Below are 13,153 nucleotides of genomic sequence, written 5' to 3' on the forward strand. Positions count from 1 at the left end.
TAGTGCAGCTCAAATTCTCACGTCTTCTGAGTTCCTTTAGCTGTGCTTTAAGGGAGTCCTTGCTTTCCCCAGCGGACTCTCTGGGTAGACTCTAATCCTCTAGAACAAAGCGCCCAGGGACCCGTGCCAAAACTCCTGCAGGCTCCCCTCCCAGGCCTCTTCCCCTTTCTTCCTACAAAGATTTTTTCCATACACCCTTTGCAAGTCAAGAGCTACACTGCTGGATGCTGCTGCTGCTAACTCGCTTCAGTTGTCTGTGACTCTGTGCGACCCCATAGACGGCAGCCCACCAGGCTCCGCCATCCCTGGCATTCTCCAGGCAAGAACACTGTAGTGGGTTGCCATTTCCTTCTCCAGTGCATGAAAGTGAAAAGTGAAAGTGAAGTCGCTCAGTCGTGTCCAACTCTTCGCAACCCCATGGACTGTAGCCTACCAGGCTCCTACATTTATGGGATTTTCCAGGCAAGAGTACTGGAGTGGGGTGCCATTGCCTTCTCCAACACTGCTGGATGACAAACCCACAAACCCAAGCTAACCTCCTTTTGTTTCTAGGGGAATTAGATACAAATGGAGTGTTGCCGGGGAGCCCCCAAAGTGGGCGGGAAGGGTAAATCAGCCTGCTGCTCTGTAATCTTGTAGGCAAAAACTCTAATTTCACTCTAGTCACCAGTTTCTAACTAAATGATCTTGACAGTTGTATAAGCTTTCAAGTCTCACCTGTAAAATAGAGGATAATGTTTATCTGTTTCATCGAGTTGTTGTGAGGACTGACCCATGCAAAGGCTTATCAGGATGCATGGTACATAGTAAATGTTCTTTCATTGTTACTTGTATGGAGCCTTGTGTTCATTATAACAATTATCTTTGTATCCTCAGCTCAGAAAAGCACAGTGCAAAGCACAGAGAGGGCAGGGAGGAAGAGAGAAAGGAAGTGAGAGAGGGGAGGAAGGCCTACTCCTGCTCCCCTGCCCTGCACCATCTCAGACTAGCCTACCGGTACCTGGAGACCAGCAGAATCCAGTGGCCTCTCTGGATAGAAGGGCAATGACCAATTCTATGGTTTATCCAATAGTGGGCTGGTAGCAGGGACAGAGTTAACAAAGGTACTGGATGGTGGCTGATGATCGAAGTAGGATTTCAGGGAGATTTTGGGGAGTCATGTAAAGAACACCCAGGGTTGGGAAGGAGTCCTGACACCTCAGCTTTGGAACTAGATTTGCCTTTAATGAAATGTGTGATTCTGGGCAACTCATTTCCCTTTGAGCCTCTGTCACAAATAAGACAGGGAATTTTATTTTCTAATGCCCAGCACTCTGATCCATGACCTGGGTGAAAGATGGTGAATGAACAGCATAAGACCAGCATCTTGGGAATGGGTTTTTTTTTCCCTGAAGCAGATAGGTGAGCAAGTATCATTTGGCCTCTAAATGACGCCCAGGGGCTGTTCTTACCTCAGTGAGGCAGGAACAGGACATTGTACCCACAGCAAGGCCTCTGGTGACCCTGGCATCCAGGCCATGAAGGAAGGAGAGGAGCTGGGCAAGCTTAGGAACTGCTGCCCCCAGCTCTTCCCCTCCCAGTGCTCTGCTAGCTGCAGAGCGTCTCTCATAATGTGAAGGGCTGTTTCAGAGCAGACAGGGATTGTATCTCCTGAACCTCTGCCTTTGTCTAATCTGCTTTTGCATCTGCTTGCCAGCTGCCAGTGGTTACACAGTGGGTTTTGGGGTTGTTACTGCTCTTGTTGGTTCCCCCTCCACCCACTCTTCTTTCCCCATGGCTGTCTGAAGACATAAGCTGGTCCCATGACCAGGCTTGGGCAGCCAAGGGCAGCCATCCAGGCCTGACTCTGGACATTACATAACCAGAAGGCTGTGGATGTTTCCAAAATTGAATCCAAAGCAACAGGTTCCGCAAACTCAGTACATCTAACCTCGGGCTTCAGGACGCAGGAATTATGAGGCCTGGAGGTCTGCCTCCGAGATGGCTGGGTACCACCCATGGCTGTGTCTCTCCCTACTTCTCAGTCCTACCCACGGATTGTTTCCTCTGCAGGGTTTCAGGCTAGTGGGTCTCACCCTCATTCCCTCATTATGTGGACAAGAATTTACTGAGTCCCTATTGGTCCCACTCTAATTGCTGGGAATGCAAATATGAGCACTGAGTTGTACCCAGGCTGGCAGTCCACTGGGACCTGGGCACACCCCATCTCAAACTCCTGACTATAGTTCTTAAACATAGGGACCGCATCTCCCTTGTGGCCTCCAGAGTTCCTGGCACAGAGTGCTGCATGCAAGGAGGTGCTTAAAAAGTGAGGGGGAGGGATGATGGGCCAGCTGCCAAGCTGTTCAGGGTAGAGCCCCAGTCCTCTGTGCCAAAGCACCCAAACTAGCTCCTGCTTAGAAGCAACACAGTCCATGTCCCAGGGCACTTAGAATCCTGAAATGCCTAAGCCAGGAGGGCTCTTAGGAGTGCCAAGTCCAACCCCACACCATTCAGTTTAGTTCAGTTCAGTCGCTCAGTCATGTCCGACTCTTTGTGACCCCATGAATCGCAGCACGCCAGGCCTCCCTGTCCATCACCAACTCCCGGAGTTCACTCAAACTCATGTCCATTGAGTTGGTGATGCCATCCAGCCATCTCATCCTCTGTCATCCCCTTCTCCTCCTGCCCCTAATCCCTCCCAGCATCAGAGTCTTTTCCAATGAGTCAACTCTTCGCATGAGGTGGCCAAAGTACTGGAGTTTCAGCTTTAGCATCATTCCTTCCAAAGAACACCCAGGGCTGGTCTCCTTCAGAATGGACTGGTTGGATTTCCTTGCAGTCCAAGGGACTCTCAAGAGTCTTCTCCTATACCACAGTTCAAAAGCATCAGTTCTTTGGTTCTCAGCTTTCTTCACAGTCCAACTTTCACATCCATACATGACCACAGGAAAAACCATAGCCTTGACTAGATGGACCTTTGTTGGCAAAGTACCATTCAGTTCAGTTCAGTTCAGTCACTCAGTCGTGTCCAACTCTTTGCGACCCCATGAATCGCAGCATGCCCGGCCTCCCTGTCCATTACCATCTCCCAGAGTTCACTCAAAGTCACGTCCATTGAGTCCATTAACAGATGGCAAAACTGAGCCCAGGAAAGGGGACAGTTCTAAAGCAAGTGAGCTCAGTGGAGGATGGAGCTGAGACTAGGAGGCGGGCTCCCTAGGTTTAGAATCTGATGTGCTTTTCCTGAAGGCATGCTTCCTGAATGTGTTTCCTAATGCTAATGTGCTCACAAATATGCTCAGTTACATGAATATGCTTAGTAGATGATGCTAACTACTGGGATGTGAGAATACAATTAAACCCAGGAAAATAGGGAAAGGGTGCAGTTCCTACTTTGGCTTGAGGTTCCTGTGATATAAGTTCAATGTAAAGTTTTAAGAGGTCAAACATAGGTTATAATCTTAGTGACTGCTTAAAAGTAGGCATTGTTTATTCCTAAAAAATCAAACCTCAGATGAACCCATAGAGACCATCTAGTCAACATTCCTACGTGCCCCCATTTTATAGATAGAAAGACTGAGGCCCAGGGAGGGGCAGTGACTTAGCCAATAGCTCGTAGTAACTAGATAACAGGACTGTCTGCTGTCTGGTTTCAGAGCCCAGCTTCTTAACAGCTGCCTCTGAAGGACTCCACCTGCCCTGGCTCTGGGATGAAACAGCCACCACCACCACCACCCTTCCCCTTCTGCTGCCTCATCTACACCCTCTCCTGCCAGGTAGAGGGGCTATGGCTGGGGATCAGATACCAAGCAAACACACTCTCTAAGTCCAGTTCCAGTTGCCTCCACTGGCCAAGACTCTCTGACAGAAACCTTGCCCTCTGCCCACCCCCAAACCCTCCTGAGCCTGGAATTGGGCTATCACTCACCTTCATCTGCTTGATGGTGTAGACCATCGTGCCAAAGGGCCCCTCCTTCAGCAGTTTCTTCCCTACCACCTTGGCTCGGATCACTGGAGAAAAAGGCAAGATAAACAGGGAGGTTAGGGAGGCCTGAACCATATGAGGGACCACATCTCAGAGCAGGCATCTACCTGCCGTGTGCCTGGAATTGCTTTCTTAGTAATAGTGAGGCAACTGGAATAGATGATTGTGTTTATAAGAGCAAGAATTCAGATAAGAAACCCTGGGATGGGGGAGTAGGGGGCAGGGAGAAGTGGAGGAGAAAAGGGAAGCAGACATCTTTGGAGCTAATTTCCCTAAATGTTCATAATTGCTGTCCAGAAATTTCTAGGCTGCAGTCATCCCTGAAGGAGTGACTCTATGCTTTCACCATAATCCAAAATCTTCTCCTGTCAGTGCTTCCTGCCCTCTCCTCATTGCACCTCTGATAATCCCGTGGTCTCTCAGACCCCTTTCTGAGTTCTTGCTCATTTGGGACTTCCTTTGCATGCCTACGTTTTGCCACATCCTGGTACATCCACAGAGTTGTGATGCACCCCAGTTTCCCTCCATGCCCCAGTTGGTACTGTGATAGGGCCCTTGGTACCCCGCAGTTAGATGGCATGGGATGGCGGCTCAGTGAGGGTGTGGTAGAGGAAGAAGCAGTTGGGAGCAGGGGCTTAGGAGCCAACTGAACTTTCCCCATCCCAGCCCTATTCTTTATGGTTATTATGATTGTGGACAAGTACCTTTGTTTCTGGCCTCTGACTTCTTCTATAAAACAGGATAATAATGTTACCAGTTACCTGAATCGATTAGGCAAGTAATGCCTGTGAAACTCTGGGCACTATGTCTTGGACGGAGTGTGCATTAGGTAAATGTTATTACTGTCATCATCATTATCATCATCACTGGCAAAATGAAATAGGCTGACCATGGAAGGATTGTTACTAGAAAAAAAATAGGTCCCATTTATCACACACCTTCTATGTGCAAAAGTACATTTTACTTATTTACTCTTCACAACTGCCTTACAAGGTCAGTATTAACATCCACTTTCCACAGATACAGAAACAGAGAGATGTAACCACTTCCTCTTTCTGAACTTCAATTGTTTTATCTGTAAAGAGAATGTACCACCTATGTCAGGGAATGAGGATTGGGAATTGGAATGAGGATTAAACAAAACATTTTATGAAATTTCTTATTACAACATCTGGTTGAAGGGAGTTGCTCAGTAAATATTAGTTGATTACGAATATAAAAAGAATTAGAGAGATCCAGTATGACAGAGACTTTAAAACAGGCATTTACTATATGCAGTAAGAACACAGAGAATAGAGGGATTGTCTTGGAGATTATAAGAGGCTTCTTTTTCTATAATATGTGAAGAAGAAGCACCTAACAGTTGTCTTATAGATCTTAAAGACTGAACTCGGAAACTGCAAAGAAGTTGCATTCATTGACTCAGCCAAAGAAAAAATTGTCTAATAACGAGATCTAGCAACAAAGTCAGGGAGATCGAGGTGATGCCATCATAGCGGCAGAGAGTGTCTCCATCAAAGGGAGCTGGATTCTCTCATTGAGTTAACTGCTCAGTCATGTTTGACTCTGTGCAACCCCATGGACTGTAGCCTGTCAGGCTCCTCCGTCCATGGGATTTTCCAGGCAAGAATACTGAAGTGGGTTGCATTTCCTGCTCCAGGGTATCTTCCTGACCCAGGGATCGAACCTGTGTCTCCTGCATTGCAGGCAGACTCTTTACTCTCTGAGCTACCAGGGAAGGACCTTAACCAGAATGGAATGGATTTATGCATTTATAGTAGCCATGTTTGAATTACAGATTGAACTCTTTCAGTTCTAGGATCTTATCACTCTTTTTTACCTCAGGTTGCATTTAGCCCAAAAAAGAGTATGCTCAATAAATGTTTGTCAAATAAGTTACCCTTTACACACACACAGACACTCGCACACACACACACGTACACACACGTACGCACACACACACACACACACACACACACACACCTGCCTACTCTGGTAAATCTGTTATCCTTCCCCATTTTGGATGTCCCAGTGTGTTTCTCAGTCCATCATCTATTCCCCTACTCCAGCTGAATCCTATCCTGTTTCTCCCCAGATGAGCTTAGAGTCTACTCTCCTAGTCAGACATGAAGTCAGGCCCCAGATGATTCAAGGGCCCCTCCAAACCTTAGCTGCCAGGGATGGCAAAACATGGAACCTATTGGCAAGTTTAGCAATTTAGCCAAGGCAGCTCGGTGTGAAAGAGGCAAGTGATTGTTTCCAAGTGTGCTGTAAAAAAAGACAGCTTGGCGAGATCCCAGGCCAAGCTCCCTAAAGATTCTGCCTCCACCTTTGTGTCCAGCTTTGAAACAGCATCCTTGGCAGGAAGCCATCCTCCCAGAGGCCCCAGGGACTATTTCCTCTACATTAACTCCCACAGGCAGGTTGTAACAGCTTAACTGTTGGGCAGAAGGCATCTTTGCCAGGACTTTCCTATTGATTCTTCCTGAATTGATTTGGCTGCATCTTCTGCTGCTTCATTAATACAGAAGGTAAATGAAGGAGTGAGCCATTGGCTTGGGAAGAAAAAAAGCAGAAGGGATTCCTTTAAATAGTAACATCTACGCTTTCCTGGCTCAAAAATGGCTTGCCTTCGTTTAGACATAACATGTCATAAGCAGACCTGTATAAAGCTCGCTACTTCTGGAAGCTTCTGCATGCACAGGGAGCCAGTTCCTTCCTTATCCCTGACATGGTCTGAGCTTAGAATCTTTCATCTGAGAATAGTTCAGGGGAAAGTAAGTTTCTGTAATCGGGAAGCCACATTTACGTTTGAGCTCCATTATGTACAGCCTCAGGCAAATCCTTGTATCCCCAGAGCTCCTTCTTCCTAAATCTGACTGTCTTGGCCCAGTGCCCCTCACATGGCTTCTAAGTGATGTACTTAATACTAGTGAAGAGCAGCATGACATAGCATTTAAGAGCCTGGTCTCTGGAACCTGACTGCCTGGGTCTGAATCCCAGCCCCGATGCTGTGTGACCTTAGGAAAGTTACTATGCCTCTCTGTGCCTTTGTTTCCTAATCTGTGACCATATCTCATAAAGTTGCTATGAAGGTTAAGTAGTACAAACACCAACGACAGTTTGTGGCTCATCCCAAACCCTATGTGTTTGCCGTCACTATTATTAGTATTTCTGCCACTATCATGACTTCTGTGATGTGACCATCCTGAGCATCTTTAGGCTTCTAACATGCACTGTAAGCTAAGGCCTGGGGCTTCTCCTTAGGACGAGGAGAAAGACAAGCTCATCAAAATACTCTAGTCTTGTAAAATTTCATTGAGAGGTGGGGGAACAGACATTAACTGGTCAGAACAAAGCTTAACAGGTGATTTTAAGCCTGGGGCACCAACTCTATCACAGGTGCCTATCTCATCTCATCATCCATATGTAACCCAAGAGGGACCTCCCAGGATCAAACAAGATCCCATGGTCCTGGTCCAGAAAGACTGAGGCAGGGATGACCAAGCACAGAGGCCACACCAAGTGTTTTCCATACAAAAATAAAATTGCATTAAACTGAACTGAAATAACATTCTGCTCTCACAAATAGATCTGCAAAGTCCGTCCAAAGTAAAATCACTGGCCAACACCAAATCCGCCTATTTGGTCAGTGAATTAATATGTCTTTATTTGCTTCGGTTTTTCCTCTGCAATTCAAATTGTGTGCTATTTTGTACTTTCCTGTTTGGCAATCAGGATGCCCCCAAGGCATTTGTTGGCCTGGGGACCAGAGTGGACAGGGGAGGTGCAGGTCACGGTTCAGCAACAACAGAAAACAGTTTCCAAACTTGAAGTTGGCAGCAGGTCTGACCATTCCCACCACCTTGATGTGGCGGCTGGAAGCCAGCTGCACAGATGGGGTTGGCTGGACACAGGTCTTCTTATTCTCCTCCTTGCTGGGCAGCAGCCCCCACATTGTCTCCCCAGTGTCCTCCGCCAACTGAAGCTACATGGGTGTGAACTGGATAGGCATCCGGGAAAATGGGTTGGGTACTGTTGGAGTTGACAACAAGAAATAGAAGTCCCGTTTCCCACCTCCAGCAAGAACCTTCTAGCAGGAAGACAACATTAAAATTTCATGACTAACACCAGTCAGAGAAGTGGGAGTGAGGTGTAGCCTGAAATCTCAGTCTTGGGGGCCTTTTATACTCCTGGGTTTCTGAGTATATGGAGTTCAAAAGAAATAGTTTAAAAGCAGATAAGAAATTGACCAGGCTATATGTACTTATACCATTGGCATATAGATATTTAAATGTATGTGCTTGTGAGTGCTAAGTCTCTTTGCAACCGCATGGACTATAGCCCACCAGCTCCTCTGTCCATGCGATTTTCAGGCAAGAATACTAGAGTGGGTTGCCACCATTTCCTGCTCCAGGGAATCTTCCTGACCCAGGAATCGAACTCTTGTCTCTTGTGTCTCCTTCATTGTAGGTTGATTCTTTTACCCACTGAGCCATTGGGGAAGCCCAAATGTATGTTGGGCCCTCATGAATATATAATACATCTTAGGATCCAGGTACAAACATATATCTCTATAGAATTATCTTTATTTCCTTTAAATAATTTTTTTATTTATTGGGGTATGAATAATAAGCGCTTACACAAACAAGCAAAACAAGGCACATCCCTTCCAGAAATAATTGTATGCTTCCTGCTCCCACCCATCCATGGTAATATAGACCACAAGCAGCCTAAATTTTAAATGAAAACCAATTTTGATGCCAACAGGGTTCTGCTTCCAATCCAGCTTGCTGGTGTGTCCTGAAAGTGCACATCTGCTGTTCATCAGCATATTCAGAGATTCAGAAAGAGGCCATGAGCTGGCCCTACCTCCTGTCCTCTTCCTTCCACCTCCTATCCAACCATCTTCAATCAAATCCAGACCTTTCTGCTCCAAACTGTTTGGAATTTGGCTAAGTTTGAGAGCAAGGATCCCTTACCTGAATTAATACATACCAAGGGAAGACCTTAGATTCTGCCTATCTTTTAGTATCCTGTCAAGAGCAGTACAGAGCCTCTCCGTGATGTAGGAGTTGATTAAGCCATCTCGTGGTCTAGTGGGTGAGATACTACCTCTGACACACACACACATTCTGCCTCATACCTGTCTCTCAAAGGCCCTTTTGCTGGCTTAATGTACAGTCTTTAGGACAGCAGCAAGAATAACTAAGCCACATCTGGCCAGAAGACAGAATGAACTTCTGCAAAAGCAGAAATCACTATTAATGTCAACCCCAGAGAAGGGCTGTCCTGACAGCAGCAGGCAGGACCTAGGTAGGTACAAAAGCATGGACCCTGGGATCACCCATCTCTTGGGTCTGGACTTAAAGGAAGAGAGGGGTCTAGGAGTTTTAAAATGATGCCCACTCCCATGGAAGCACTCTAGAAATCAGGAAGGGGGGATGTCTGCAATCCAGCTTGTCTAATGGTCACCTGATGTTTATTTGCCAGTTGTCATTCTCAACAGGGTGACAGAGGAAAAGTCCTTTCTGAGGTCAGAGTACTCACAATAAAGGCAGTAAGCAAGAGATTCTATAGCCCACCTGGCTCAGCCACCAAGCAATTCTCACTTCCTACGCATCATGGACAGCCTGCATTTCAGCCTCTGCAAGTAGGGCAGCATCAGGCTCTCTCACTTCTCCAGCTGCCTTTCCACTAATTAACCGTCAGTTCCTTGCCGTTCTTTGCATCACATCAGTAAGTCTAGGGAAGAGGGAAGGTGACAACTACCACGCATGGAACCCCTCTGATGTGCCAAGCAGTGTGTACATGGTATCTCACTCTATCCTCATGGCAACCCTATGAGGTGACTATTATGGTCCCCATCTTCCAACAATGGAAAAGAAAATCAAATACCCTGAAAACAGTTTTGCGTCCCAGTGGGGGTAAAACTTGGTAGGCCCCCAAGAAAGCAGACTGGCTCCAATCTTTTCCATGAGATTTGTACTGACTGTAAAAGAGTTTGTACTTTTTCTGCACCTCCTCCCCACCCCCCACTGTCAGTGCTGCTAAGAATCAGAGAAGACTGTCTCTAGGAGGAGTAACCCCTTTATAATCCCCTCTGACCCCCACATCCTCTGACTACCCACTTCCTTTCCAATCACTGACACACATGTCCTCTGATTAGTAACAAGAATCCACAAGTAATCACTATCAGCAGTATAACAGAGTATCATCTGTTAAGCACCCTGTGCTCCCCAGCAAGGCTTTCAGGGAAAAAGAAAAAAAAAAACTTAAAAACCACAAAACCTACTGATCCATGAGGTTTCTCACAACACTATGAGCCTGAGGTTAATCAGAGTGATTAATTAGGTGAGGCAATGCACATGTAAAGAGGCACTCTGTAACCCTGAAGCTAAACAGATGATTTATGGCTGTGTTGCTGGTGGTAAGGGCCTGTAGATTCTCAGATGCACTAACCAGAGGGAGACAACCAGGGACCCAAAAGATTCCTTTAATTCAGCCTTTCCTCATCTACTGAGGGTCTTTAGCATCCACCTCCCGTGGCCTTTTCAAGCACCTCTTCAATTATCTGCTGCCTCTTCGGGGACACATTGATGACACTTTGATGATGTCCTTGTTTGAGGAAAGGGCCTTAGGAATTAAGGGTGGGAGGAAGAGGCCTATGGGATCCACCCTACCTGAATCCTTCTGGTTCCCGGTCTGTTTGTCATGGCCACCCCAAACTCCAAAAGCCCCTCTGGAAAAACTCAGAAGCTGAAATGTCAGATCAGGAAAGCCCTATGGAAGTGACCATGATACACTGGAATGAACGTGCGCAGAGCACATGGCACCTGGATGAAGTTGTTGCCCTATCTCTATGTGACCTGGGGCAGGACGCTTCCTATCCAACCTTATACATTGGTGTGATGATTACCAAGCTCAAAAAGTTCTTATGATGACCTCGTGGCCCTCCCCAACTCTACCAAAACTGCTCTCACCCATGACCTCCATGGTACTCAGTCCAATCAGCAAAGGGTTCTTCACCCTCCTCTTACTCACATTCAGCCTGTGCTATTCATACCAGCTGTACAGCTGACAGCTCCCACATTTTTGCATCCTCCAACCCAGAAGTCCCATGACCTTTGACTTATATATCCAATATACCTGGAAGTCTAAGACAACATCTCAAATTCATCCCATCCAAAGCTGAGCCCTAACAGCCCTCACCCACACCTCGGCCTCCCATCAGCTTCCCCATCTCAGGAAGTGGCAACTGTCTCCACACCAGCACACCACCTCCTTCCTACTTTCCTTCACGCCAAACAAGCCACCCTTCCCAGGCCGTTGCCTTTGCAGCACCACTGCTGGAGCACTTTTCCTTCAGTAGCCACATGACCCCCTCCTTCACCCCTCCTGGCCTCCCCTGACCCCCTACATCCCTCCCCCAGGCATTCCCTATATATCTGCCGGCCAGCCTTACTGTGCTCAGCACACCAGCCCCCATCTGCCGCATTATAGAGACCTTGTGTGTTCATTGATTGTCTCTCTCCACTAGAACGTAAGCCTCATGAGCAGGCAGGGTCTTTGTTCTATAACTACTGTAGCCCAAGCAAGCAGAAGAGAGCCCGGCAGATAGCAGGCCCCCAATATGTATTTGCTGAGCACATGAAGCTAGAAGTGCCACCCACATGGAGGACAACTTGAAAAACAATAAAGCTCCTCTGAGCAAGTTCTGGCAAATGACCAAGTCTTTCGGATACGTATGCTATCAAAAGGGGCTAATGGCAGGCCCCAGTTCACAGGGTCAGATAAACATCTGTCCAGTAATAGTTTATGGTACTAAGTTCACAGGGATCTGGAGATAAATGAAGCCCTGGAGGAACTTGGAACCGAGTTACTGTGAAATACGAAAGACAGGAAACAAGTGAATGGTATTCAAACCTGGCAAACACAGCCAGTATGCCCCAAAGAGGGGCAAAGCCTGTCCCAGGGAAGGGCGTCAGGAGCTCCCTAGAGGTGGCATCTGATTTGGGTCTTAGCTCATTTCCTGGAGAAGAGACTCAGTTTGCTTTATCTGAATCCAGAGGAAGTATAATAGAAACCTGGACCAGACTTGGTGGGGAGAGCCTAAGAAAAACAGCTGGGAGTGAGCAGAGTCCCACCTTTCCGGGAAGAAGGCCCTGAGAACTTGAGGGGTGCGGGCAGGCAGGGCAGGCTATGTGGAAAAGAATGCTCCTCAGAGAAGTCTCACAAATAGGCTTTTCCTGTATCCTGTCCTGGCCCCCCGAGGGCACTTCTCTCTGTCTATTTCAAAGGCCCTTTTTGTTGATGTCAAAGCCAAGGCCAGACTGTTCAGATGCACTCCCAATCAAGATAGGGAGTCTCCAGTTCAAAGCCTGTCCTGACTAACTCTTTCCTTTAAGTAAAAATATTAATCTTGGTTTTATTTAAGCAGGGTTTTTTTTTTTGGCAAGAAATAAACCCCTGCAGCTAAAAATAAACCCGAATACACACACACACACACACAGTCAGAAAAATCTGGAGGGCTGCAAATCAATTCAACCCAAGTTTCCATCTCAGGGAAAGCTATTAAAACCCAGAGGATATTAAAACCTCTTTCTGCACAGACTCTTGTTTCTCAGTGCCTGCCTGTGTTCTGAGGTCTGCCCTCCACCCCAGGCAAGGCTGTCCTGTGGATGCCCTGTCCTGGGACTCTTGGCAAGGGGCGGAGGGGGCTGGCAGGGTCCTAGCTCTCCTCACCTTGTAAGCACTGGATTTCTGCATGAGCAGGCCAGGAAACACAAAGGGGCCCCTGCTGACGTCTGTTGTATGTGAGATGAAGGGGCCAGAGGAGGGAGGAAAGGAACACAGTCCCAGAAAGGTCAGGTTGCCTGGAATTTAGAAGTTACTGAAAAGGGAACACAAACAAAATCTGCATCTCACTCCTGCTTTCGTGTTTCAAATGGTGACCTCAATTTTAAACTTCTTAAAGGCAAAATTTAAGAATCACTACCTGGGCACATGCCTAGACGTGGTATCAATACATGTCATTTCTAATCCAACTACTTGTAAAGTCAGCTATTCTCAGTTTCTTCTAGTGGCCACGGCCACCTTGGGGGAAAGATAAGGATCATTTGGCCCAGGAAGAGCAAAGTCCCAGGACTGGCTGGTCCTTGAACTCACGGCTGGCTCGCCTGGAGC

The 13,153-nt window shown here is 47.1% G+C and overlaps 2 protein-coding genes across 5 annotated transcripts in view; one reads left to right on the plus strand and one right to left on the minus strand.

Moving 5' to 3' along the window:
• The window catches only part of SYN3 (synapsin III), a 487,071-nt gene that overhangs the window by 161,006 nt on the left and 312,912 nt on the right, over positions 1-13,153 (plus strand). The window lies entirely within an intron of this gene.
• Positions 1-13,153, minus strand: part of TIMP3 (TIMP metallopeptidase inhibitor 3) — a 60,467-nt gene that overhangs the window by 10,430 nt on the left and 36,884 nt on the right. For both annotated transcript variants that reach the window (XM_010853358.1, XM_010853359.1), the window contains exon 3: positions 3,911-3,993. In XM_010853358.1, coding sequence (XP_010851660.1) covers positions 3,911-3,993 — 83 coding nt within the window. The remainder of the gene's footprint in view (positions 1-3,910; positions 3,994-13,153) is intronic.

This window comes from Bison bison, unplaced genomic scaffold (assembly GCF_000754665.1).
Source record: "Bison bison bison isolate TAMUID 2011002044 unplaced genomic scaffold, Bison_UMD1.0 scf7180017864327, whole genome shotgun sequence".
In the NCBI taxonomy this organism is placed as follows: Eukaryota; Metazoa; Chordata; class Mammalia; order Artiodactyla; family Bovidae; genus Bison; species Bison bison.